The sequence below is a fragment of the Papilio polytes genome, unplaced genomic scaffold, assembly GCF_000836215.1.
Source record: "Papilio polytes unplaced genomic scaffold, Ppol_1.0 DF824146.1, whole genome shotgun sequence".
NCBI classification, from domain to species: Eukaryota; Metazoa; Arthropoda; class Insecta; order Lepidoptera; family Papilionidae; genus Papilio; species Papilio polytes.
In genome coordinates this window covers 2,550,209-2,577,569 of record NW_013525058.1, presented here as the reverse complement: position 1 = coordinate 2,577,569, position 27,361 = coordinate 2,550,209, and the positions used below count along the sequence as shown (strand labels likewise).

At 32.8% G+C, this 27,361-nt stretch overlaps 2 protein-coding genes across 2 annotated transcripts in view; both read right to left on the bottom strand.

The window, feature by feature from the left end:
• LOC106111907 (syndecan) overlaps positions 1–21,772 on the bottom strand; it is a 182,701-nt gene extending 160,929 nt beyond the window's left edge. The window contains exon 1 of the mRNA XM_013294107.1: positions 21,539–21,772. Within this exon, the coding sequence (XP_013149561.1) occupies positions 21,539–21,604 (66 nt within the window). The 5' untranslated portion in view covers positions 21,605–21,772. The remainder of the gene's footprint in view (positions 1–21,538) is intronic.
• A 1,030-nt stretch (positions 21,773–22,802) lies between these two features.
• Positions 22,803–26,977, bottom strand: LOC106111780. The gene is made up of 5 exons (XM_013293930.1): positions 26,471–26,977; positions 25,996–26,268; positions 25,364–25,513; positions 23,881–24,007; positions 22,803–23,101 (listed from the first exon to the last, which is right to left on the bottom strand). Exons 1-5 carry the CDS (start codon positions 26,893–26,895, stop codon positions 22,970–22,972), a joined length of 1,107 nt encoding a protein of 368 aa, XP_013149384.1. The 5' UTR covers positions 26,896–26,977; the 3' UTR covers positions 22,803–22,969.
• Positions 26,978–27,361: the final 384 nt, after the last annotated feature.

Genomic DNA, 27,361 nt, shown 5'->3' with positions numbered 1-27,361 from the left:
ATAAGATATAAAATATCTTATTTAGCAACTGCAGTTATGCAAATTTCGTGGAAATAAAATAACTAAACGTAAAATAAAGTAAGGAAAGAATAGGCTATAATTTGTTTGTAAACTGCAAATAGATAGATATTATAAAATTTATCAGGAATTAGGAAAAGTTACAGCTTCAAAAATCTTTATACTATTACTAGCTGTTGTTCGCGACTTTGAATGCGTAAAATTTAAAAATAAAATAAAAGATATAGCCCATGCTTCTCACAGATAACGTAGCTTTTTAATGGTGAAAGAATTATTGAAATCGGTCCAGTAGTTTTTGAGTTATTTCGATACATCCAAAACTACAAATCTTCACGAGCACTTGCAAAATGAAGAAAGTATCTAATAACATAACATATAAAATAACTGTCCAGAACAATCCGGATGAGGAAACGAATAAGCCTTATGACCGTGTCAAATAATAATTTATTGTCTCTTATTACTGACAGACATACAATTATGTACGCTAATTGATCTGACCAACGAAGCAAGAATTACAGCGTTTATAATTTCCGGAACTGTGGAAAAAAATTCTATGACACGTAATTGAAAAATGTCTATCATAAATTACGTGTCATAGAAATTAAAATAAAAAATTAGACACCTTAAAAACAATCTCTATAAAATTTTCAATATTTTATCAGAGAATTTTATACACTTCCCGGAATGTATACTTAATTCCAGACAGATGGTAAACAAGATGTCTACTTTCCATTAACTATAACAAACATTTCCGACATTATACGTAAACAAATTTTCTTGCATGTTCTTTCAATATTGTTACTTTTTATTGATATACGTAAGTCTTTAGATTGTGGTTAATTTTGTTATATCAATATGTCTTATGCGAAAACGTATTTTATTTTTTAATACATCATCATCTCCCCTGCCTTATCCTACTCCCGTAGGGTCGGCGCACCGGGTTTTCGTCCTCCAAAGCATTCTATCATCCGTCATCTCAGTCATCACTCCCTTCTTGATCATGTCACCTTTCACGCAATCCATCCATCTCTTTCTAGGTCTACCTCTACCGATGTACCCCTCCACATTCATAACTAATATCCTTCTTGTCACATGCGATTCATCCCTTCTCATAACATGCCCATACCACTCTAACCTTTTACTCCTTATTTTCTCAACCACTGGGGCTACTCTCAAACTTCCTCTAATATACTCATTTCGTATCTTATCCAATCGTGTTACCCCACACATCCATCTTAACATACGCATTTCCGCTACATGTATTCTCCTTTCATCCGTCCCTTTCACTGCCCAACAATTTTATTTTTTAATACATCGATTTTAAAAAAATGTAATGCTTATCACTATAGAAGAACTTAGACCTTGACCTGTAGACCTAAGTTAAAGATTATTTGAAAACATAACAAATTTTCTATACCCATATAAAATTTATCTACTGTCCAGAGTAAGCACTGATAAGATACGTGAAACATTTTTACTCCTACAAACTTTTAGATGGTCTACTTTTGTTACGTTCAACGTTTAATACTTTTAGAAATGCGCCAATGCATTACAAATAAGGAACATTACTATAACAGAACTATGCCAAGAAAGCATAGGATTGGCATCGATATAAGGTTAACATATAACAGATATATTTAGCACTATCTTTCGCCCGAGACTCCGTCCGGGTATTATTAAAAAAAAACAAAAGTGTGTGTGCCTATGTGTTCTTCCAGACTATCCTCCACATCTATACCAATATAGCCGTTTAGGCTGCAAACTCTAACAAACATCCATTCATCTAAACTTTCGCATTTATAATATTAGTAAGATTACAATACAAGGTAACATATAGTAGACATAATTCGATCACTGAAACAATCTTAAATCACTTCCGAACGCCGCTTACAATCTGACAGACGTCAAAATTTTACTGAAAGGAGTTTAAGCGTGGCGTTTTGTTTTAATGTATTGTTACTTATTTAAAATTTCTGTTTTCGGTTGGTATATTGACAATCAAAATTGAATTTTCATAAAAGATTTAACGTACAACTTTACCAAACCTATATGATATTTAAATTATTTCTCTGTATATTTTAACTTCCGATTTCAATCCCGGTATATCCAATCCAGTATAAATAGGGTTAGGTTAAAACAATCGGCAGTAATTAAGGTGGCATGCGAGGGGTTGACACTAAATTTCCATTATAGCGAGGCGGGAGCGACGTTGACAAATCACCGTGCTATGTCACTGCACCAACGAAACATCTATACCACTGCAAGGCCCACGATTTTATCAGATGATGACTCTATTACTGCAGCCAACAAACACTTTTGACCTACATAATAATAACACAACAGAGTTATGGCTGGTTTCTTCAATAGACTATGAAATTGATGGACAAAGAAATACGTTTTAAGAAAAGATTACTTATTTGTTTTTAAAAAATATCTATTCTTATTAGCTTTCGGCCTTGACTCAGTCCACGTGGAAATAAAAAAATATAAGTAAGTAACCTATGTGATCTTCCAGACTATGCTCTACATCTATGTCGAATTTCACTAAGATCCGTTCAGCCGTTAGGCGGAATTCTCTAACAAACATCCATCCATCTAAACATTCGCATATATCATAATTATTGAGATGACGATTATTAATTTATTTCAAATTTAGGGCTAGACATATTGCGTTATAAAGATTTCCTACTTTAATTTATAAACATAATATCACTGTTTTAAAAAAATATATCGAAATAGTAATTAACCTAGTTCACGAGAGTTCCGCGGAGTTAATGCGTCGCGTCGTTGTAATCAATTTAAATCTGTGCACAACAACGAACACGGATTGCGCTCGTCACCGTCGTAATTATGCGATATTTTATATTGCACAGAGCTTGAGACAGGGGACTAGGTAGACCATTTGAAAAGACTACAAGTAATTGGTCGCGTGACGTCACCGACACAACTTAACATCTATCAAAGAGTAGTTAAAGGTCCCAGATTTAAAAGTTTGAATCAATATATACGGTTTTATGGTATGGTATTAGAGCAGGCTTACACCATTGACAACTGTTGTGCGATTGTCGATTGTTTCGCAGCCAATTCAACTGTTTAGTTGCACAACTAGAAATAAGGTAGTGCACACACTTCCATATAAGCTTATAGGAATTAAAGCGCGACGTAACAGTTGTTTGATAGTTTGGTCAAAGGTGTGAACGCGCTCTTAGTTTTTATATAATATTTCGGGTTTGCGATTGTGTTATTACTTATATTACAAAGTTGGGAAGGCCTATCACGTCAAATATTTACCACAATATCATACTATACTTAAATAACAAGTTTAGCAGAGTTTTGTAAGCATGTACCTTATTCCAATTTCCTTTTAGTTATAACTAAGGTAAGCAATGATTAGTTCCCGCGCTAACGAGTCGCAGCGGCCTGATTACCAAATATTTGGTTAACGTTCTCATCCTCAGCTTCGTAATTACTTGAAGTTAGATAAGCTGAATAAGCTAGTTGCTATTTGCGCTCTACGCTAAGACATAAACTTCATTAAGTATTAATAAACTTACTTCAATCAATACCTGATTCATTAGGATCAGGTTAATGAGGTATTAAAATTAATTATTTAGAATTTAACCAGATTATTAATGCCATCGTTTAAGATAGATTAGAAATACTTAAGGCGATCTGACACGAAAACATTTTTTGTTAGGAATCCCGCTATTGATTTCAGCCAGCTAAACCAATTAACAATCAATAAGAGATATCAACATCATAATACTTCTCCACTCAGGATTTAGGAGCCTACACTAAATTAACGGTGAGTAGTCCTTTGCGGAGCTGGCCTACGTGTTGGTTGACTTCACACTTCACTTTGAGTTTCTTATTAGCGATATCGCTAAAAAAAATTAAAATATGCATTTTATATCATTGTCGCGTTATATTTCTAAAGTAAGGGATACATTTTGAAGATTCAACTAGCGTTGTCGCTAAACGAATGTTCATTGAAACTTCTGGAGAGAATTTTGAAGCGATTTGTAAAGTAGACAGAAGACTGTTATTAGAGGATAGAAATTAGTAAAGTATGCAAGTCTCGCGCTGAAACGAAGTCGACGAAGGGGGTTCATAATCAGTTTATCGCTTAGCAATCTCGATGGTCGAATCGATCGGAAACGGCCGCCTGAAATATTAATGAGGGTGAGCCGGTCCGGGCCCAATTGATTTTACGACGCGACACCCTGTGAAATTCTATTCAACTTTCAGGAGATTCTGTAACGAAAGGAAAATTGCAAAGATCTTGCAGTCAGCACTGTCAATTCTGTCACATAAGAAGAAAAGTGTCACATACCTAAATGCTTCAATTACTGGTTGCTTTATAAAATTGACTCCACACGGTGTATGAAATAGATAGATTATCTTACTAATATTATAAATTCGAAAGTCTAGATGGATGGATGGAATTTTCATAGAGTTTGCAGCCTAATTGGCTGAACAGATCTATATAAAATTGGCATAGATGCAGACCATAGTCTGAAAGGACACATAGGCTTGCACATACTTTTTTTCATACCACGCGGACGAAAGCTGGTTTTTTAAAGTACTTATGCGTTATGTGAAAATAATTAGTCGTGTTATTAAATAATAGTACGTCATATCCTATCTCTTCTCTATCGGAACAAATGGATCGTGGGAACACCTAAATTTCCCTTAATTTTACGACGAACGAGTGAAATGTACCAAATATTACTTGCAGTTAAATATTAAACTTCTCACATATATACGTTAATGAACATAAAAGATATTAAAATCAAAAACATAGCAAAGGTGTTGCGACACTAATCCTACCAGCCAACAGCCGGAAACGCCCACTCCTTCCTACACATTATCACGCATTACGAAATGACACCATAAGGTATTCTAGTACCGTAAATTTCCACTGCCGAAACATACAAAACATATCCTTATCTCTATATTCTACTTAAAAAAGCAACATAATATAATCATTTAACAATTTTGTTTTTTAAAATGGCTTCATCGCAATGAGATACCATCCTAATCTTCTAGTTCTATTTTTTTAAAAAATAACCGGCGAGAACTCTTTATTCCTGATTACATTATTGAATGATTCATATAATATGAACTCATCCAAGGAAGTAATTCCCGTTTTAGATACGCATTTGAAAACAACTATAAAATTGCACAATGAGATTAGTCTTCGTATTTCGAAGTAAGGTTGTGTGTTTAATTATTTTTTATTGAAAATTATACAAAAACACAATTTAAATATGTACACTAATATGGCCACGCTAAAACCAATAATGTGGTTTGTCATATACATACGTAAAGTCAGGTTAACTCAAACTTATTTCTACCTGGCACATACTATATCATACTAATATTATAAATGCGAAAGTTTAGATAGATGGATGGATGGATGGATGGATGCTTGTTAGAGTTTGTAGCCTGAACGGCTGAACAGATTTCGATAAAATTTGGCATAGATGTAGAGGATAGTCTGGAGGAACACATAGGCTACTTGCATTTTTTTTTATTTCGCGCGGACGGAGTCGCGAGCGAAAGCTAGTAAACAATATTTATAAGGTAAGAAATAAATTTTAAATAAATCTCTAATTTAGATTATATTTCAATCTTTTATTATTCTAGATTTTTGTACTAAAATCAGTTCTACAAATGCGATTATAACGTTGGTCATCTCATTTCCCTATCAGATGTCTATCGGACAACACGTGTACCCCGCACGGCCAGGGGAAGGGATTACGAAATCAGTTTATCGAGCAATCTCCATCGCTCGGACGGATCGGAAGCGGTAGTCTGCAATATTAATCAGGATTACCTGCGCCAGAGTCCATTGATTTTATGCCGAGACAACCTGTGAATAATTTCCATGTCGATTAGACGATAAAAATTATTGATGTAACAAAAGGCGACAATTACAATTTACAACTTCTGACACGAGTTATCTCTTGCTATTTTATTTTAAACTAGCTGCTGCTTGCGACTTTGTCGACGTGAAATTTTTAAAATAGTTAAATCTGTCGCTTATGAAACTCACTGATAGATAACGTAGCTTTTTAATGGTGAACGTATTTTGTAGTTTTTGAGTTATTTCCAACCATACAAAACTACAAATCTTTCCCTCGTTTTGAAGATTCATTTGAAATTACCTATTTTTCAACTATACAAACAGAAGTCCTAGTAATTGAGTACAAATATATTATCTCCCAGTTAGAAGACTACTTTATATAGATAACTAGCTGTTCCCGTGCGGCTTTATCCGCATGGAATAATAACAACTTTATTTTATTGTTTACATTTGTCAAACTATCAATAGCAAATGTCAAAATGACAGGACATGACAAACCTTGGCAATCTTGCTTCCTTGATGTTTACAGGAACTTGTGGTCTCTTTCCTATATTAGGGTTTTATACAAAATATTTACCACCTAATTTTAATGGCGTGGAAACATATACCCCTAAACGTGTCGTAAGTGTAGGGTTTTTTATTATAGAAAGAATTATTCAAATACATACTGTGATTGCTGACATCTTGCGCCACAAAGTAGTGTGTGTTAACGCTTTATTATATAAGTATAGATAAGACTACATTTTATGTCTATTAGTCATCTAATATTGATGATATTCATAAAACATCTAATACCAGATGATGTTTAACATAACTCATCCATTCATAAACATGTGGTGGTTTTTTTTCACTATGACTAAGCTGATAATTTTGCTTTCTCTGATATTACCAGCTGATTTCCAGCTTTAGTTAATATATTCTAGGCAAGTGTAAAATCGATTTAAATAATTTATTATCTGTATCGATACATAAATCGAAAACGTGCTCTTGCAATATAAATAAGGGTAGCAGCTTCTGCCTGTTACTTAAAAACCTAAAGACTACGTAAATTTATAAGCTAGAACTTATCTAGACTATATGTTCACGCTTGTTTTCCTAAATTAAAGAAAGCGGAGTGTTTATTTATTTCATTAAAATCTGCAAGTTTATAAATTGTTCATAGTGGCCAATTAACGTTTTTTTGCCTTCTTTATGATAAAAAAATACTGGCACTTAATAACGCTCATATACCAATTGTTAACGTTGAATTTAAAAATAGAACATCGTTGTTATAAAACGGCTGGGAATCGCCAGAAGCGCTGCAATGATAAAAAGCACTCGCTTGGTCCAACAATGTGTTCGGATGAGAAATAGCCGCGTGCAAGGGGTATGAGTAAAAAAAATTAAATACGTTTCGTTCTCGTCACTAGAGGATCCCTGAGTTCCGTATATAGCATTTTACAAAATATATTACACATTTCTCAATTACATGGAAAATGTTACAAGCTGATAAAATCAGTATTGTAAAACTGAAATACTTTTGTTCTGAATGAGAATTAACATTGTGAACTACCGATTGTCTCTTTTTCAACGAACAATGCCGTCATGTTACAGGGTGGAGATCTAATTATGATGCCCCAATGAGATACAAAATAAATGAGTTACAATGAAAAGCAGAATGATGCAAACACAACACTATACAAACAAACTATACGAAGTTTTAAAAGTTGATTGTATTTTTATAAATAGTGTATACCCAAAGATTTTCTGCCGAAACACTAGCACAAAAACAATTAAAAAATTTAAGGTTATTGAACAACAATAATGTTTTGTAAACTCACAGTAGCAACAAACAATTAGACACATTATGTCGATCACGAGATTTTATTCCATTTTAAAATTATAATTTTCAATTTAAATTACAAGTATTTCTTGCGTAAAGTGCTAACATAGTGTTAAATTTAATCCGAATTATCGAGCAAAACACATTGACTTGGAAATTGGAAGCGACAGTTCGGCTCGCCGCACAAACGGCCGACAATCGATTGATTTTTAATTAGCTGAGGACTTTTTGGAATCATTCATATTCGATGAATCGATTTTGAAACTAATAACAAATGAAATTTTAAAAGCAGCAAGTTTACAGTTGTAAATGTCTAGTTTAATTGTAACTGGACTTAATCGTATTTTTCGTAAGTCAATAACCACGCAGATTTTGTATTTTTTCCTGCTTAGAATGTTTCATCTTTTTTCCCTCTCTTTTGTTTTTCTTCATCTATTCGGCTGGTACAGTCAGCTACATAAATATGTATACATATACAAAACTTAAAAATTGTACATGTACCTTCGGTTATAAAATACGTATCAAAGTTGTCGTCGCTAGTACCTATATATCATTCGGTAGAAGTATACGAAAGAATAAATCAATGCATATTATTGAAACGAAAGGCGTGTATTAGTTTGTGAAGGGTTGCAAATACATTCACATTTATGCAGCCGACTGTACATCCAAAAACAGAAATACACGTTCAAGTTATTCAATCAAGTCTGTCATTCAATGTGCGCCTAAAATACGGGCCAGAAGAATGTCACAAATTACAATTTAAACCATTGTATGAGCTCGAGCACACCTTTGACTAAATTATCGCAGAACTGTTTAGTCTCGCTTTGGTTCCTATGAACTTATATGACTACGAACAATTGACAATCGCACAGCGTTGTGCCATAGTATAGTCAAAGGCGTGCGTCCGCTCTAACTAGTTGTTTTGTCCATACAAACAAGATCAAACTTGTTTGACACCTGTTAATTTACATTTATATGTCAGTCTAAATTAAAAAGATTTAAATCGCCTCGACCGACAATTATACGGAAATTGATTTTTATCAGAAGTTTAGAAATAAGGTTTACACACAGATGTTTACAAATTTAATACGAAGATAACAGGGTTGTGAAAATGAATCCTTCAATTAAAAACCTTTGTCACGTTACATTTTAAATGTTAATTTACAATTTTAGTCTTCAAAGGGTTTCGTTCTACAATTCAAATCATATTATATTATACTAATTATAAATGCGAAAGTTTAGATGAATGGATGGATGGACGTTTGTTAGAGTTTGTAGCCTAAACGGCTGAAAGGATTTCGATGAAATTTGGTATAGATGTTGAGGATAGTCTGCAAGAACACATAGGCTACTTTTATCCCGGGAATAATTACGGTTCCCATGGGATATGTTAATTTTTTTTTTAACGTTTACTCGATCATTCTGCAACGGTTCAACATATCTTATTGAAATTTGGAACAGATATAAAACAAAGTCTAGAGTACACATGGGATAAGGTTCATCCCCGAGAAATGTCCGGTTCCCGAGGGATACATAGCTTTTTGATATTTATATAGTTCGTATGTTTTCTAATACCATACGGACGAAGTCGCGGGCAACAGCTAGTGTATTTATAAATTAAATTACCTTTACTCCAAAGTATATTAATAGTCATTTATATCAATTGCAGATGTATAAAACAATAGTCAGGCGCCATGTCATATAGTTTATTTTTTTTATTCAATAAAGCACCGCAATAATTTATTATCAATTAAGATTGCAGAATGAATTGTAGAACATAAGTTATATTTAGCCGCGTATTATGTTTAATTAACAATTAGATACGTGAGATGCGATCAAATGAATCAGAATACATTGCGCGTTTAACATTAACGATGATTTAAACGTCCCGTTCAGGGTCGGCAGTAAATCGACTACACAACATAAATCTCGACATCTGTTTGTATTAGATGGGAATTAAAATTAAATACATGTACAGTACATACCGTTTGTATAATTTGTACATTTGTTGAATAATGTATCGTAGAATAATTATTTTAAACTTAAGGTCAAGTATATAACATTTTTTTTATCAGTTTCAAATTCCTAACATACATGTCTTTGTATTGTTCAATCACTTGTCACGTAAATGGGCCGAAATTAATAAACTGGTTCATGCTTAAACTTTTCGCGTGATGACCAAAACTTTAATTTCTTTTCCTACATCCGTAGTTAGTGTTTGTTTCTAATATCCCTTATTCTTACATACAGACTCGTAACTTTAAAATAAGGTTAACAGTTAATTCACTCTTTAAAAACAAGTGTTATTAAGCTATGAAATTAGTAACAGTTATTTAACTGCTTGACTACAATTGGTATAACGATCTGTGAAATCTTAAATGATCGAACCGACCTTTGTCACATCTTAAAATACAACATTAAAAAAAAACAGAATATTGGCCGTTAACACAACTTATTTAATCCAGAAGTTTATTGGGAAGTTAAGTTCCATTTGGCGCGATCCTACTTCCATAATATCTAAACATGGTTCGTTGTTTTGAGAGTTAAATAAATATAATTTCACACAATAATTTAAAGCGCGCATGCCCATCGTGATTAATTACTTAATGGGTTGCCACAGATAATATATTAAAAGCGATAGTATCGCCAGCAAATATCTGTTGAAGGCGATATCAATGTTTGTTAACGCATTATGAATATTAATTAACAAATTTCAATATGTTTAATTTGAATAAATGACACAAACTGTATATTTATCCAGAGTACATGAATTAGTAGTACTAAAGTATATTGCTATTCAAAGTTACTAGAGGCTTGCTATTTTAAACGAGGCTTCGAGGTAAAGGAATTTGGGACATCATTGTATAAATTGCGAAGACATGTGTAACTAACAATGAGTCATTGCATTTGAATCTTATAATACTACTAGCTGCTCCCGTGCGGCTTCATCCTCATGAAATTATAAAAACTTTATTTTGTTGTTTACATTTGTCAAATGTCAAAATTCAAATGCATAAATGACAACCTTGCTTACTTGATGTTGGCAGCTCGTATTATGGTCTTTTTCTCACATTAGGGTTTTTATCCAAATTATTTATCCCCTAAGTTTAATGGCGTGAAAATATATAGCCTAAAGCGTGACGAAAGTTTAGGACTTTTTACTAAGGAAAGAATTATTCAAAAACATGCCGTGATTGCTGACATCTTACGCCACAAAGAATTGTGTATTTACGCTTTATTACATTAGTATAGAAGTATAGATGGTAACAAACATTGCCTTGCCTATGATAAAACAAGACACTGTAAGTCATGAACATGGATCGACGAATGCATAATTAATAAGTGCAAATAAAATCGTCATTAAATCGTTCCGATGGAAGTTCACATCGCGTGTCGCGGTTTGCATTTCCAATTCACATTTAGGAAACGATTTTATTTCCTTTATACTTTAAGTTAAAAAAGTCGATTTAAAACTAACTTCGTGGTAAGACGAAACAAAAGTAATTTCGCTGCAACCGACAATATAAATATCAAAATGAATTAATCGAGTATTTTGTTCAATCTTACTTATATTCTCACGAAGGTTTTTAATGCGAATGTTTAGATGGATGCTGATCTCAATGAATTTTGGCATATCATCATCCACTTGCCCTTATCCCTTATGGAGGGTCGGCACAGTATGTGCTGCCCTTCCATACATCTCTATCAGCCGTCATATCTGAATCCACTCCTTTCTTAAGCATATCCTCTTTCACACAATCCATCCATACTTTCTTCGGTCTTCCTCTTCCTTTGTAGCCATCAACATTTAATCTTAACACTTTCTGGTTTTGGAATTTCGGCATATACCTAAAATATAATGTGTAAGAACGCATAGACTACTTAAGCATTTTTTTTTTAAATTCTGGTCGGACGGAGTCGCCGGCGCAAGCTAGTAGTTTCATGTAATTCGGAGAAAATTTTATGGACCGTGATTATGTAGTGCGTGTTGTTAGTTGAGTATTAAACATTTGGCAATTCTCATTGGCATTTTGCCATGTATTTTAGAGTTGTAAACTATTCACAAAGTTACTGTTTAACTGGATTTAACCAGTTTTAAATACACGTTAAATATTATTTTAATATAATCATGAGTTAGTTTTGCTCTCTAGAAAGCTCCAAGAAACCATAGAGACGCCTCTTTGTATTCAACATTATTCTATCAAATCATAATATTGCGAAATATTGCGAATCGCTTTTTTAAAGATGTAATACCAACCGTAAATTAGTAAAATATTCACAAAATGTCTTAGATTAGATTAAAATATCTTTTTTTTGGGAAGTTATTAGAATTTAAAAAATGCGATATTTGACGAATCTCTTATTTATAACATTACTTATTTCTCTTTCTAAAATTTCACCCGAATGACCGGACTTTATCCGAGTAACTTAAAAAGGACTTCAATTCCATTAGCATTATACTCGGCAGCCTTTCAATTTCATTATTTGGATTAAGTAAATTTTATGAAGGCCATGAAAAAGGCATTACCCAGGATGGAAATTTAATTTCTACGATAGTACAATAATAAAATTAATTAATCCAGATACTTAAAATAGGAATAATAAATATTAATACGAGACTCAAGGTTTATATCAATTCAACAGTACCGTGAAATCATTAACATAAATTTGGGTTTTCACTGTTAAAACATCTGAATAAAAACATATTGCCATCCCCCTTTACCTATATAGAAAAACCGAGATAACAATAGATTATTTTCACGTTAATAATGAAATTTCAATACCCCATAATACAAATTAATGGACATTATAACCTATAACCTATAATCTCAACTTAAAAAATTACATAGCAACCATGTTTATACTGCTAGCAGCTTGTCAAGGCAATGGCGTTAAAAGTCTGATCTAAATTTTAAAAATTCATTTTAGCCCATCTAGCGGTGGTGTCGAAGCGATCAGACGGCATAAGTCGAGGTAAACATTAATCTGAAATGAATGCAACGCAGACTAAACCAAAAACCTGCTTCTAGAAATACTAGTTCATATTTGAACTTATAGAATAGCTAATGAAGCAAATAATATTGAGATGTGGAAATCAAGTAGACAAATTTTCTGTGAGCGAAAAGACAATCGCGCATGTCGTGTATCTGAATTCTGGCAATCTCTTCCTATCATGCTATGAGTTGGCTCAACAATATTATCAATATTTACATATTTGCTCCGTGTAATCATTTACGTCATATTTCTCTGATTGATTCACAATGTTTGGTTAATTCGTTCAAACCCATTGTTCAGGGTCGAATGAATAATAAAATGTTTACATTCATTACATCAATAATGAATGAATGACCAATAGATCTATCCACGCGCTTATCTTAAACAAGGATTGAAATATGCTTTAACAAATTTCTAATTAATAATTCTTTCAAGAACAGTTTCTACAGATGTCAACTCCAAACAAGACTAAGGCAAACTCACCTAGTACTACGCAGTGTCCGATGTTTGTTCCCATCAATTGTTCTCTAATAGGTTTGGACATAAAAGTCCTTGCAAATAAAACGCATGTCGACGCCGCGACGCCGCAAGACGGATGCGTCTAGTTAAGAGAGCAGGGGCCCGCAGCTGTAGTTTATTAAAACTAAATAATGTTCTAGATACCTTATTAAGATAAAGATAAAAGAATATCAGTTTTTGCGGTCAAAGCAGGTAAAAACCTCGTTCACTATACTTCGTTCACTATATGACTGTAATTTTATGTCTAAATTTCCTTTAGTAATATGTATTTTTTATTTGCAGTAGGTAATGTTAATGCGTGAACCAATTTTAATAACGGAATTTGTTCTTTATGCGGACTATCTGACCTCAATGATCTTGTACAGAGTTAGTATTCAAATCTGAGACATAATAATTGATTATTCTACAGTGAAACAGCTGTGCATTCCTACACTATAGAAACCAGTAGGCGCGCGGTGGACATAAATGGATTGAAGCAATTTGCATTGACAACAATTGGACAAGCCCGTATCTATGTATATGCAATGCGCCTTGTTGACTGTCCGAATATCCTTTGTATGACTCGTGTATACGACGTGCTGGCTTTTATAAGGATCTAATGTAGAACACGATTTATTTAAGATTCTTTCAGGTTTATAGTTGAATGAGTAAGGAAAGAATGGGAAATAACTCAATTACAGTCCCCTATAAAACTGATTTTAGAAAAGACACTAGCGTTGAACATACTTAAATTAATTCATTTAAACCCGTCGGCCATATCAAATATCAGTAACGGATTCTTACAAAGGTAAATAAGATATCGTGTATGCAATTTAAACGATTGATGACACCAGGTTCTAATGCGGTACAGTATGAGTCATCCATCACATACCATAAGTTGCATGTCGCATTCAAATGGTAGTATTTGCACAATTACACAACACTATTTCTAACCATTAATCTTAATGTCCATAAAAGAAACAAAAGAACTACGCCGAGATTTCATATCGCTCATTTGCAGCCAGTATTCTTTTCAGCAAAGAGTTGCATTAACCGTTATTCTTTATTCATAGATTAAAAATAACCGTTGTTTACCGTTTATTATAACGTTATAGCGTTATAAAAAATTATTGCAGTTATTACGTGAGCTTTTAATACTGACCTAATTCGAGACGATAGTAAACTTCATAATAGCGGCAATTTAAAATCGTTGTAATGAATATTCGTCTACTTTTATGATGTATTTTGTTTACCTGCATAGAGTTTAATTACATGACTTTTAAAGTATTTTTCATTTTACACTATGTAGTCATATTTAGGCTATTTAACACTAATATTTTTTGCAAATTCTACAACTTGAATGCGAAATTAAAAAGTAGACAACATACTTACTAAAATGTTACATAGTCATTTTAAGACTGATTGTCTAATGAAAAAATAGGGTTTTTTTTTAAATTGAAAGAGTTTGCTGGTTGCTGCTTTCAAAAGTATTCTAAATACGAAAACGTGGGCAGCTAACGAAGGATTGTACCAACTGTACGTTTTATTGTATAGGGCCCGTTGCACACATGTTACGAAATGACCGCGAAACTCTCAGCAAACTGAATGGTTTGTCTGTCCTCGCCCTACCAGCTGTAAAGCAGATGTCACTCGGCCCATTTTATTATGATTTATTGTTAACACTAAATCCCTTTTTAAGTCGCACTCAGTTCGGAGAATACTTTCATTGTCTGTCATTCATTGTCAGTACTGTAAATCTTATTAAAATAAGTTGTAATAATGCAACCTTGAAGTGAACATGCAGAATACAAAAAACTATATATGCCACTTATTTTTATGATAACGTTAATTTTTGATGATTGATTTTAATCTATCTATCTATACTATTTTAATTAAGCGTAAACTCACACTTTTTGTTGCCTAAGACATCAGCAATTACAGCATGTTTTTGTGTAATTCTTTTTTTAATAAAAAGCCCTACACTTACGTCACGATTTAGGCTATATATTTTACGACATTAAACTTAGGGGGAAATATTTTGGATAAAAACCCTAATGTGGGAAAGAGACCATAAGTTGCTGCCAAGAAAGCAAGATTGCTAAGGTTTGTCATGTCCTGTCGTTTACATTTGCTATTGATAATTTGACAAATGTAAACAATAAAATAAACTTTTTTTAATTCCACGCAGATGAATCCGCACGGGAACAGCTAGTGTTCAATAAACGACGTCTTATCGAACCGTTTAAATATTGACTTATAAATAGTGTTCTTTGTAATGTAGATGATAAACCTCAAACGTTATGATGACCCCATACTGAGAGTTTTAATTAAACAATATCGTATTTAATCTGTGGATCGAGATTGGTAATTTAATTAAATTATTGCCAGTTGATTTCATTGTTTAAATCGCATGTCAATTGCTCAGCAAATATTATATTTACTGCGTTGGTGACCCTAGTTTTATCTAATTCTAATTTAAATCAGGAAGGTTCGATTCAGCTATATCTTAATAGCAATTGCTTCTAATAGCTTGTTTCGAACTGACGAGCTTACATCCAGAAGGTGACCATGTTTAAGCATACAACATCAAAAGAAAGAACTCGTTGCCTGTTTCTCATTAATAAAAACTAACTTTTAGATAGCCACAATCGGTTCAGCAAGTTATCATGATGTATTTGACATACATGTGCCTGAGAATCATTACCCGAGGAATAAAAATTGTTTGACAACAAAAATACATATATTAACAATCAATACAACATGAAAATAATATTTCATTAAGCATGTTTTAGTGGTATTAGCAAGCGAATGGTTTTATGCATTACAGAACTGACAGAGCGTAATTAACATTTGCAATTAGCAAACGCAATGCACAGTATTTATAACGATACCGAAATATTATTCGTCATCGAAATTAATTAGCACCTGTCATATGTATGCTTTGTGGCTTTTAATTAACATAAACAGCGTAAACATCGAGACTATCTAATGTTAACAAATAATTACAGGAATAGGATAATAAACGGTGAAAATTTATTAAATGGAAATAGGCTTTGTTTTGATTCATTACAAACTTTTGACCATTTATATGGGCATTTTCTTCTATACTACTAAAAAAAACAAGATTTTTGCTTTACATTACTCCTAATGAAAACTCTTTCATAACAATTGTAACAGAAAATACATTTTTTTTAATCTATTACGAATAGACTTTCTAACGATAGTAAAAATGCAAAAAATCTCGCAAAGCAAAAACTTTAACCCGTCCTCTATTTCTTGTACTCGCATATTATAAAAGTTTTAACATACTCGTATATGTTGAGTAACTTAACTCATAAACTGTACTTTTTCTATACGTCTGAATGTTAATTTTCTTACAAGTATAAATACGACTATAAAGAAGTCATTTATTATTCTTGAATAGGCAATGAAAATGATTAGTCTATACCTTTTATGTTGTAAAAAGGGTTTATGTCTTTAATTGAAAAATAAAATAAATTTTAGTCGTAATAAAACGATGACATAATTTTAATATAACTAAAATAACTTACTAACGTTTTCTGAGTTTCTAAAGTTTCCACTTATTTTGTCATTACCTAGCGATTCATTAATATAAGGTAAATTTGTTTCAATGAAGTAAAACTCAAGTTACTCAAGAAACGCGATTCATGAATTTATAGAACCACAAACACTAACAAATGTTAAACGTAGCTGGGAAACTAACCATAATTTAATTAGCGCGTACCAGCCTTCGACCACATTACGGATTATTCCCAACCGTCACCCCGTTCTCTCTCTCTGCGAAAGTTTAGATATGTAGATGGATGGATGTTTGTTTGTTAGAGTTTGTAGCCTAAACGGTTGAACGGATTTCGATGTAATTTGGCATCGATGTAGAGGATAGTGTGGAAGAACACATAGGTTACACAGTTTTTTTTAAATTTTTTTTTCAATTCTAGCAGACGGAGTCGCAGGCGAAAGCTAGTGATGTATAAAAATATCCTTGTATCGTCCTTTCATATAGATTTGTAAGTCAAATCGTGCGTGTGCGCAGGCGCAGAGCGTTAGCGCGTGTCTGTATGCGATCGTGTTTATTGTTTTTATTTTCCGACACCCGGATATTACATTAATGATTTAGCTGCGACCGAGGAAATGCCGCCTTTTACTTTTATTTGCTATCTATCTTATGCTTTTTGACAAAAAAAATGTCAACAATATGAGTTTGCACGGTTTTTTGTGTCTTTAAGAAGTTTGTTGTCATAAAAGTTGACGATACACTAAAAGGAAAATTAATGAGGTTATTGTGCTTTATAAAAAAAATTTCAACCCGATATGTTGTTACCCGGATTTTCATGAGTTTTTTTTAGAACAATATCACAAAATGACAAAAGACAGGATTTGTACATTTTAGCTGCAAAACTTTTAAACCAAAAACATCCCGGAAAATATACATTTTCAAGTTGTATAGAAAATATTATACAAATACATTTCAACGTGCATTTATTACAAAAATGTGTTTTTATTTTTGAAAAATACTGCAATATGTTACAAATGTTTCGGCAATGGAAACTCAATAGAAAACATTGTGGAAATAATACGTGCACATTATATTACATATAATGCAATATTGATTAATCCTCACAAACTATTGAAACCTACACTAAGACTCAATACAAATCAAGAACATTGGAGTACAGTCGCGGACGTTTATTTCCTACCCCAAAGAAGTATGTGACGAAGCTAATTTGTTCAAAGTCTTGCCATATATACATAGCATGTGTCTCTATTGGTGACAGTTTATGAAATTCGATCCTAAGTGGTAAGCTAATTTAATTCTTTAACTGAAAATATCGTCAGGGAGTTTAAATGCGTCAGCATGTCTCGGTCAGAGCTTCAACTAATGCAATTTATACATCGCTTAGCGGAAACCGGGCATTGCATGCGCCAGACTGATTTACAATACCAATTAGAATGATCGCAATTATTAAATTAACAATTAATTTACTGTTTTTCCTGATATATTTTCTTTATTATTTATTTTACACTAACTTTCGCTGGCGACTCCGTTCGCGTGAAATAATAAACCAAAAGTAAGTAGCCTATGTGTTCTTCCAGACTGTCCTCTATATTAATGGCCAAGTTTCGTTCAGCTGTTTAGGCTACAAACTCTAACAAACATCCATCCATCTATCTAATCTTTCACATTTATATCTAATATTAAATAATAAGTAAAATACCACAAAGAATATTTAACGGAATTTGTATTTAAAATTAATCATGTCCCTTCAATCGACTTAATTAAATTAAAAATAGCACAATTTTTTTCTCTAGTATATAACATAATTGTAACATGTCAGACCCGATTTACTTAAAACATTGGAAAAACAAAAGAAAGATCAGTTTTATCAATTCGAGTATCTCTCCTATAAAGTCCAATAGAATTACTCAATTTAATAAAGCAAGTTACGAGTTAAAAATAAAAATAGCTGAGCGCTCATAAAATTTCTAAATTAATCACACAGCGACGTTTATTTTTAAAATTACTATAAGGACTAATTTCCTCCAGATGTGAACTCCGACTTCTTCCTTGACTAAATACTCATAGTAATATTTCTTTTGACTGCGCTTGGTATTTATTTTCCATCAGCGGACTCAAATATTTACTGAGGTCCCTTTTTGCCGCTTCTTCGTTATATTCGCGGTAAATATTGCGGAACGTTACTTAATTATTATTCAATTTTAATGTTCTACGTCATTTAATAAGAGCGTCCCTCAGCGTACATTTAATATGAAAAAACACTACCATAATGCTTAAGTAAACTGATATAGTTAAAACCCAATAAAGAGTATTAATAGTCCAAAAAGTGTCATTAAAAGGTTCATCGTCAAAAAACCTCAATACATTTCCCGATACCTACATTAATGCGGTTTGGTCGCTTTCGAAGTCAAGTGTCAACGAAAATAGCGGGAATAGACGACGATTTTCGGCTGCTTTTTGTCGAGAGTAATGTTTAATTCACTGAAACCTTCCTCAAACGGCTTTCGACGCTGAAAAAAATACCGAATTCACCAAAGCAATATATACCTTTTTACCAGAGGTTTAAATAAAATAATCCCTACCAGGTACCTAATAGTAACAGTGTAAATAATAAAGATTTTAATCTCGGAAACAAAGAAATTAGTTTTTTGTTACAAAAATATAAAAGATTCAGGAATATGTATTCTAACTAAACAGATAAATACCTTTTATAATTCGAATCCGTCGTACCATAATAAAAAAAATAGTAAATAGCCTATGTGTTCGTTAAACGTTCTAGATCTATGCCTTTCATCGAGATCTGTGACATTCTGGACACTTATACTAAAAATTTATCCTTTCAGCCATCTTAAAAATCGCATTTATAACCAAAGATAGTAATAAGATTATTAATTTAGTAACACTTATAAATACGTTAAATGTATCGATAATTCGTATATTGTACAACGAGACTAACAAATTCTTAAATCTAAAATCAAATCGAAAACAAACATAATTTGTTACCTATACTTGTACTTCATCCGTGCACAGTACTACATCCTGTATGGATTGTAAACAAAAAGCCGACCGACAATAGGCCAGGTCGCCAGCCTACTTCACACGTCCCATGGTTCTGCATCCTGGCTGTATTATGGTAAGTAGCTGTTATGTCTAAAATACAAGAGAAATTCATTGTCTTATTTTGACAATAATAAAATAAGATAAATTGAATAAAAATTGATCGACTTGTTCTTTATAGGTAGCTTTCGCCCGCGACTCCGTGGAATTAAAAAAACAAAACTAAGTAGCCTATGTGTTCTTCCAGACTATCCTATACGTCTATGCCAAATTTCATCAAAATCCGTTCAGCCGTTTACGCTACAAATTCAAACAAACATCCATCCATTCATCTAAATTTTTGCATTTGGAATATTAGTATGATATGATGATCAAATACGTAAAACACATGCGATGTCCATCTGCTATCTATGTAATGTAACTAATAGCTAGAGATATAAATGACTTTAATAATTAACCCTCCGTGTATCGGATTACATGGTTTAGTTTATAAGTTTATTTACCACGAAGCCTTCTAACTGTCCGATATACAAAACAGCTGACTCACGCAACCTAGTTATAATAGCGACTAAAAGCGTTTCATTATTGTCTATTTTTGCTACCGGTGTTATTTTATGTAGGTACATGCCAGTTTGTAATTTTATATTTTTTGGGCCGGTTGATCTTATTACACTTAGTTTAAAAAAAAAATTCTTTACAGCTACATACCATAGTGCGTCTTTATCACCGGATCTCAGCTGCAAGTTGAACCGTGCCCGAGTCTTTATTCCTATTGACGTCATTCTTTTCCATCTCGGACAAATTGATTCAAGTTAAAAAATATTGTTAAAGAACATTCGGCTACATTTCTCACAAAACCAAGTTTATAAGGACAATGCGTTTTGACAATTTGATTGAATTTGCTCTGAAAGATTTTTTTTTTTTACAACTTTACATTATATCGAGGATCGTATAGATAAATAGCTATCTATTTTCATAACCATTACAAAAAAGTAGAATCTTATTTCAGTTAAAGAATGTTCAGACTAGGCGAATAAATTACTCACGTAGATATATTTCACAGCTTCACATGCTAATGTTGTATTTCAATTTTATTAAGTGCCCGACTACTTAGAACTAAGTGACTACTTACTAGTAAGCAAACAAATTACGATTTATGGACATGACCTATTAATAATAGCACAAATTAACTATTTTTGTAACACTATTATCGTATTTATAGTGTTACCGTTAGAAACACGTTAAACCTAACCCACGCTCTTTTAAGTTGTATTTTATTACATAGATAAGTACCAATCTTACGCTTTCTCCCAAACGTGGGCGACACGCCGACCGACACTGAGCCTCCATTCATGGCCCAATCGTATTTACCTACGTCTCGACAACGTGCGATAGTAACAAAAATAACACGACACCAATCGACGGACGAATCTTGATAAACATTGTTTACTTGCAGATTACAACGCGCACAGCGACGGTAAATATGGAAATATCGAATTCAATTCCTTGGACGTGTGCGTAAAGAATTGACAATTATTCAGTTCGTGATTCGTGCAATACAAGATTGTATAGATCGGATACAAGTTTACGTCGTGTTGACATTGAAAGTTACGCAAGTCAAACTCGAGTGCAGCCACTGGGTTTTCGAGACTGCATACATAGTGATGTCAATATGAGTCTATATTTCGTCTGACGACCAACAAAAAGCCGGAATGCCGCGTTTAAAGACGGCCCCTCTTACCTCTGTCGCTCGTACGTATCCTGCGAGGGCTAAACATGACAGCCATAGGTATATCCGAAAATGCATCACAGCAATGTTATCCGGCTCCGCCGCTCCGGTGGTTGCACAACACTAATATCACACCACACAACAATTTGCTGTTATGTTATTACACTAACACTTTAAACACGGACACAACAACGCGAGAAGCGACATGCACCCTCTAGACAGGTCTGTAGTAAACTGAGTGCCGCTTGGCGCTCTCTTCACTGCGTTGAAACCGCGCGCCCCTGCAAATGAATATCGGATAACTTCGTTAGTGTGAGTTTTCGTTTTCGTTCAGCTTTGATTTTCATCTAATTTTCAATTTTCTCAATTCCCAGTAACGTATTTTAGGTCCCACAATTTGACATTTTATAAGACAGGTTTTATAAAGTTCAATACATGGAATTCTTAGAAAACACAAAAAGCACTGCAAGTCACAGAACAGTTCTAAATATAGGCACATGTTATAGGACAGAAATAATATTACTCTGCTAGAGCGCCGACGGTTCAGTCTGTGATAAACACACCTTTGCAGTTGACATTTTCTTGCTATGGAATTAAGTAGGTAATTATAAAATCATGCTGCAATATTTATTTTGTGCATGAAATCTAAATTATTTGTGAATCAAGACGATTACAAAATGACAAAGCTAAAAAGGGCAATGTGATATGAAGATTTTTAAATGAACATTCTTTTATTGGATCTACCCACAATTAGATAATCACACAAAAAATAATTTACGCGGTTAGCTTACGCATATGTAATGCAGAAACTTATTATTTACACAATTACATTTATAAAAATTCAAAACAAGGCTCCCAAACAATTAATTTGGTACAAATCGTAGGAATGTTTCACTTTTATGAACATATTACAAGCGCCATCTATGATCTTAAAAAGGCATCGCAATAAATGTCTGCTAATTTAGTTTGTATTATCTCTCCTAGATGTCGCTTTTCCACAAAGAATTACTGGTTCTAAACCTAAGAAACCATACCAGGTGCTTTACTTCATAAATAACTTTTTCCATCATCCTGCCTAACCCTTACTAGTGTTATTTTTATAGAAAAGGCATAAATTTATAAGCTCGGTATAACACCCCCATCATACAGGAATCCTGCCCTGCTATCGGCAGAGGACATTTCGAATTAACAAGGTGTACGTTTAAATATCATAGTATTAGAAAAGGTATGTGGCTGTATAATGCATTACTTATTAGGGTTTACAACCATTACAAAATAAAACCAGCATTTAGAAATATATTTCTTGCTCAAACCTCAACATAAACTAAAGTAAATAAAAGCAAACAATTTTCACATTAAAATCTTAACTCTTTTAACTACATTGTATCATAAGTGATCTTTCAAAGCAATATTGATGTTAACCCTTTAACAGCTGATTAATGTTTACTTCTCCTCCATCTTTGCCATCTGCTCCTTCTGACGTCGGATAGCATCCTCATGGCGCTTGATCTGTTCTTGATGGAAGGCAATCTCTTGACTGAATACCTGCTTCATATTCGACAACTGCTCCTTTTGCTGAAAAACATTAAAACAAAATTACTATACATTCATCATTCTTCATTAATTAAAGAATATTCATTTATAATTTTTTTTTTACACAAAACTTAACCTAATTTACATTTTATTTTAACATAAATATAATTCAAAATTTTCATAAACAGTAAAGTAAAATGTATTAAAGTGAAGCTGTAGGCTAGTTTGCTTATTTGCAAATTGTTTAATTATTATCTGTACTAGTATGAAACTGTATTATCTCTGGAGGGGTTCAGGCATTCCCGCAGTGTCCGTGCCAATCATCCATAGGCATGGCTTATCTGATGGCGTTATTGGGTTGTTGTCTCATCGCCTCGCTCAAATTTCATCCCCTATCCATTCACCCCCTCCACAAAAAACCACGGCAGAACAGAACATAACAGTGCAACCAATTTACTGTTAGTGTATTAAAAGTTGTTACTGTACAAGAAAAATACACTGATTAACACTGGGATTTTTGATTATTTTTATTCTAGATTTATTTACTTAACCTATATGAATTGTTTTTATTGATTATTTTATCATCATTATCTTATCTTACTAATATTATAACTGCTTCAGCATTTGTTTGAGAACTTGTCACCAGACAAATTGAGAACAGCTTAAGAAATATGAATGGAATTACAAAAAAAAGTAGAATAGTCTCAAACAACCATACACTCAGTTCTTTTTTTAATTCGATACACATATTGCATGTGACAATTTCTAACATTATATGTTTTATTTTTATTGTAAATGTAAACTTTAAAGTCTTAACAAACCTTCTTGTAAAAGTATTCATCCTCTCTAGCAGCCTGCATTTTTCCGAAGGAGCCACCAGCATCACGGATGGCGCCACCAGTGCCGCCTCCCTTACCAGCTCCAGAACCAGGCTCACCAGAATACATTCTGTAATGTTTGACAATATTTGTTGAAGCAAAACACAAATCGCATCACAATTTACCATTTCTGCTCATCATCTCCGTCATCCCAAACATATACTCTACCTCAAACATACCTCTACCAATGTAACCCCTCGACACCCCTAATTAAAATTCTCCTTGTCATAATTCTTACCTTATAACATACTAATACCATTTTAACTACTACTATTATTGTATTAAAATTGTTCCTAATGAAAAAGAACTCATTCTTATCGGCACTAATTCAATCAATATCAAAGAACACAAAAAGCACTCACAGACCACACACAGTGATTATGAGTAAGTAAATAAACAATCTATTTATAAGGTGGATTACACCATAGAGATCATTATTAGTATATGCATATTATAACAAAGAAATAAGAAAATGACGAACAAATACAATTTACAAACTTAATTGCACATACTTTATGATTTTATGATAAAATCTTCTGGCTTAGGCAAATAAATATCACAACAAAGGATAAAGCAAAAAAAAAGAATATAAAAACAATTGACAGTTAAAGTTACTTCTAGAATGATTCCTTTGTTCTCAATGTTCTGTCAAAGACAATATGCCTGACAGACTTCATTGCTATTTTTAACGTGAATTTTTAAACTAATTGTAAATTAGAAATTATTGTATCAAAACAGATAGATATTTTTATAGATAAGATTAGTAGCCAATACTCTTAGGTGATTTTGTAGGTTAGGACGAATAGCTGCTTTTAAAAAAGGCTATAACAAAATAATAAATATTACTAGATCATTATGATTTGAGTAATAACTTAAGTTATTGTAAATTAGTACAAAAATCAAAAATACATAGAAAATTTTAGGTGAGATTGCGTAATCATTAAGCCGGTAGTAATTGATAATACCTTAAGCTTGCAATAGCGGGCCTCAATGATGTTCTTGTTTTCGAAATGAAACTCATGACTTTTATATCAATTAGTACTTTAAATATAAAATGTGGAAGATATCCAATATTCCTACAAAAATAAGAAGTGACATAAAGCCATATAGACAATCCGTAAGGATTTAATTGTCTATGGATTTCATAGAATTGGTACTAAGACTTTCGGCCAGGAATAACATTACTAAAACGAATTATAGTAATTATACCTAGTTTCCAATTCATTAAACACTTCTTTAATAATAAACATAAAAAGCAGAAACAAAATATTATGTAGAAGAGACATTTTAATACAACGCCTTTATAATGTGATATAGTAACGTCAAATTATACCTTGAGACTCATATGCTATTTTATTTTTACAGTAATTATATGAAAAAAGTGATTAACACCGTTGTTTAAAGCCTTGATTGTATGTATACTTACCCCATTTCAACATTTTTCACCCACAAAACATGCTTAAGTTTTTGCTCTGCAATGATTTTATTCAATTCCGCAGCTTCTCTCATTGCTCTAGCTACTTGTCTTTCTTCCTTTAGCGTCTCGAGTTTTAATTGCTTTTCCACCGCGGAATAACTGTAAGATATTGGTATAAGTTTTTTACCAATTTCAAATCCAATTCAAACTAGCAAGCGGAAGCGGATAACCTAATGGTTAGTAACCGCTATCTATATCCTAATGAATTGCGTAGACATAGTGACGTATAATATATGCCTATCATTAATGGACAGAGGACAAAACAGTATAAGTAGAATGCTCCTATCCTAGCTTTTTATCGTGCTCTTATTAAAAAGTGCCGTGAAGAGTAAATGGACAAGGTTTGGCTTTGCGGCACTTTATTCATCAAACGCTATCTGATTCGCGCATTTCTCTTGTATTTTGACTATGTTAGTTGTTACCGGCTCTTTCACTGATTAACTTAAATATAATTATAATAAGAACCATCAACACGTGTAAGCAAAAAAAACATGTAAACCACTGCGACCTATCATAGTATGCATATTTCTGAAATAAACGAATTGTAATCAATTACTATTTTTTATAACCATGCAACTTACTTGAAAAAATCTCGAAATTCTGCGTGAAATGGATTGATGTTTAATCCAGGCTTAAAGGACATATCGGTCATAGCACAAACATTTCTCATCGTATTATTACTGTTTTCTTCGTTTCCTTCATTATTTTCTTGTTCTGTAATTTCTGACATTTGTACTGGTTGTTCTGGAGATGACGATTCCGAAGACTCAAACGTATTATGGTTAGTCAAGTTTTCTTGGTTAGAATCGTACTCCATGCTATTATCTTCAACGTCACAGGACTGTAGCATATCTCTGAAATTATTAATTTTATCTTTCATTTTATGCTTGTAATTTAATAGTGAAAATTATGTGAAAGAACGTCAATTCTTTTTAACGTCAAATACAAATGTCATTGATTTATAATTATAACTTTAAGCTGACTTTACATAATTTGAATGTTAAAATAAAATATCCCAGTATAATCAATTAATTTTAAATGTTTCGATTTACTTACTCATCTACACTTTCTGCCTTAACCTCAATATTCGCACTAAGCGTTCCATGAACACTTTCGTCGTCCCTTTTTATAGAGTCGTCTTTCAAGAATTCAAGAATGCTGCACACCTCCTGAGATTGTCGCGTATACTTTTGCACATCTGATCCGCTTTGCGATATTTCTTCACGTGCTATTCGTTTCATATTTTGCCATTGAGTTTTAACTTTTTTGATTGAACTTTCTGAAAACTTGCTGCCAAATTTAGCAGCTAACTCGCTCAATATTTCATTCCAGGCCGCGTCTTTTTCTTCAGATTGGTTAGGGCCATTGTTAGGTTTAGTAACAATCACCTCCTTACGTTCCTTAATTAACTCTAGTAGGTATTGTTTTTCCTCGAGCGACCAATTTGGTGTTCGCGACCGACGACTGGTGATTTTTCTCATTTTCACCGGCACAACAGGAGGTACGTGATTAATCTTTTGCAACGATTTGTTGCAAACGATGCACTCGACGTCCAAAATTATTGGTTTCCACATTTAAAAACAATTGAAAGGCGAAAAACGAGCGAAAAGTATTTGACTTGACAAGCCGGCGCTAACTGCGTGTATGATTTTTAAAAACTATATGCAACATATGAAGTTTTCATTAAAATTATTTTTCAATGCACTTCATAAAATTGAAATTAAGTATTTTCAATGAGGCCACGGACTATATAAGGCTAATATTCAATTAATTATTGTTTTTTTACCGATATTTTGTAATTCGTGCTGAAATAGTTTCAATTGAAGTAAGCGTCATGTGCAACATTTTAATAAAAACTTTTTCGATTGTTGTTAAAACAATATTAACTGTGAATATCATTGTATACAAAACTATGGTAAACTAACTAATATTATATATGCGAATGTT

Coding starts and splice junctions, on each gene's coding strand:
- LOC106111780 (XM_013293930.1), bottom strand. CDS start 26,895: ATGAGAAAAATCACCAGTCGTCGGTCGCGAACACCAAATTGGTCGCTC. Junction 25,514..25,995: donor GAATTTCGAGATTTTTTCAA/GTAAGTTGCATG, acceptor AATATCTTACAG/TTATTCCGCGGTGGAAAAGC. Junction 24,008..25,363: donor GTGAAAAATGTTGAAATGGG/GTAAGTATACAT, acceptor CAAACATTACAG/AATGTATTCTGGTGAGCCTG.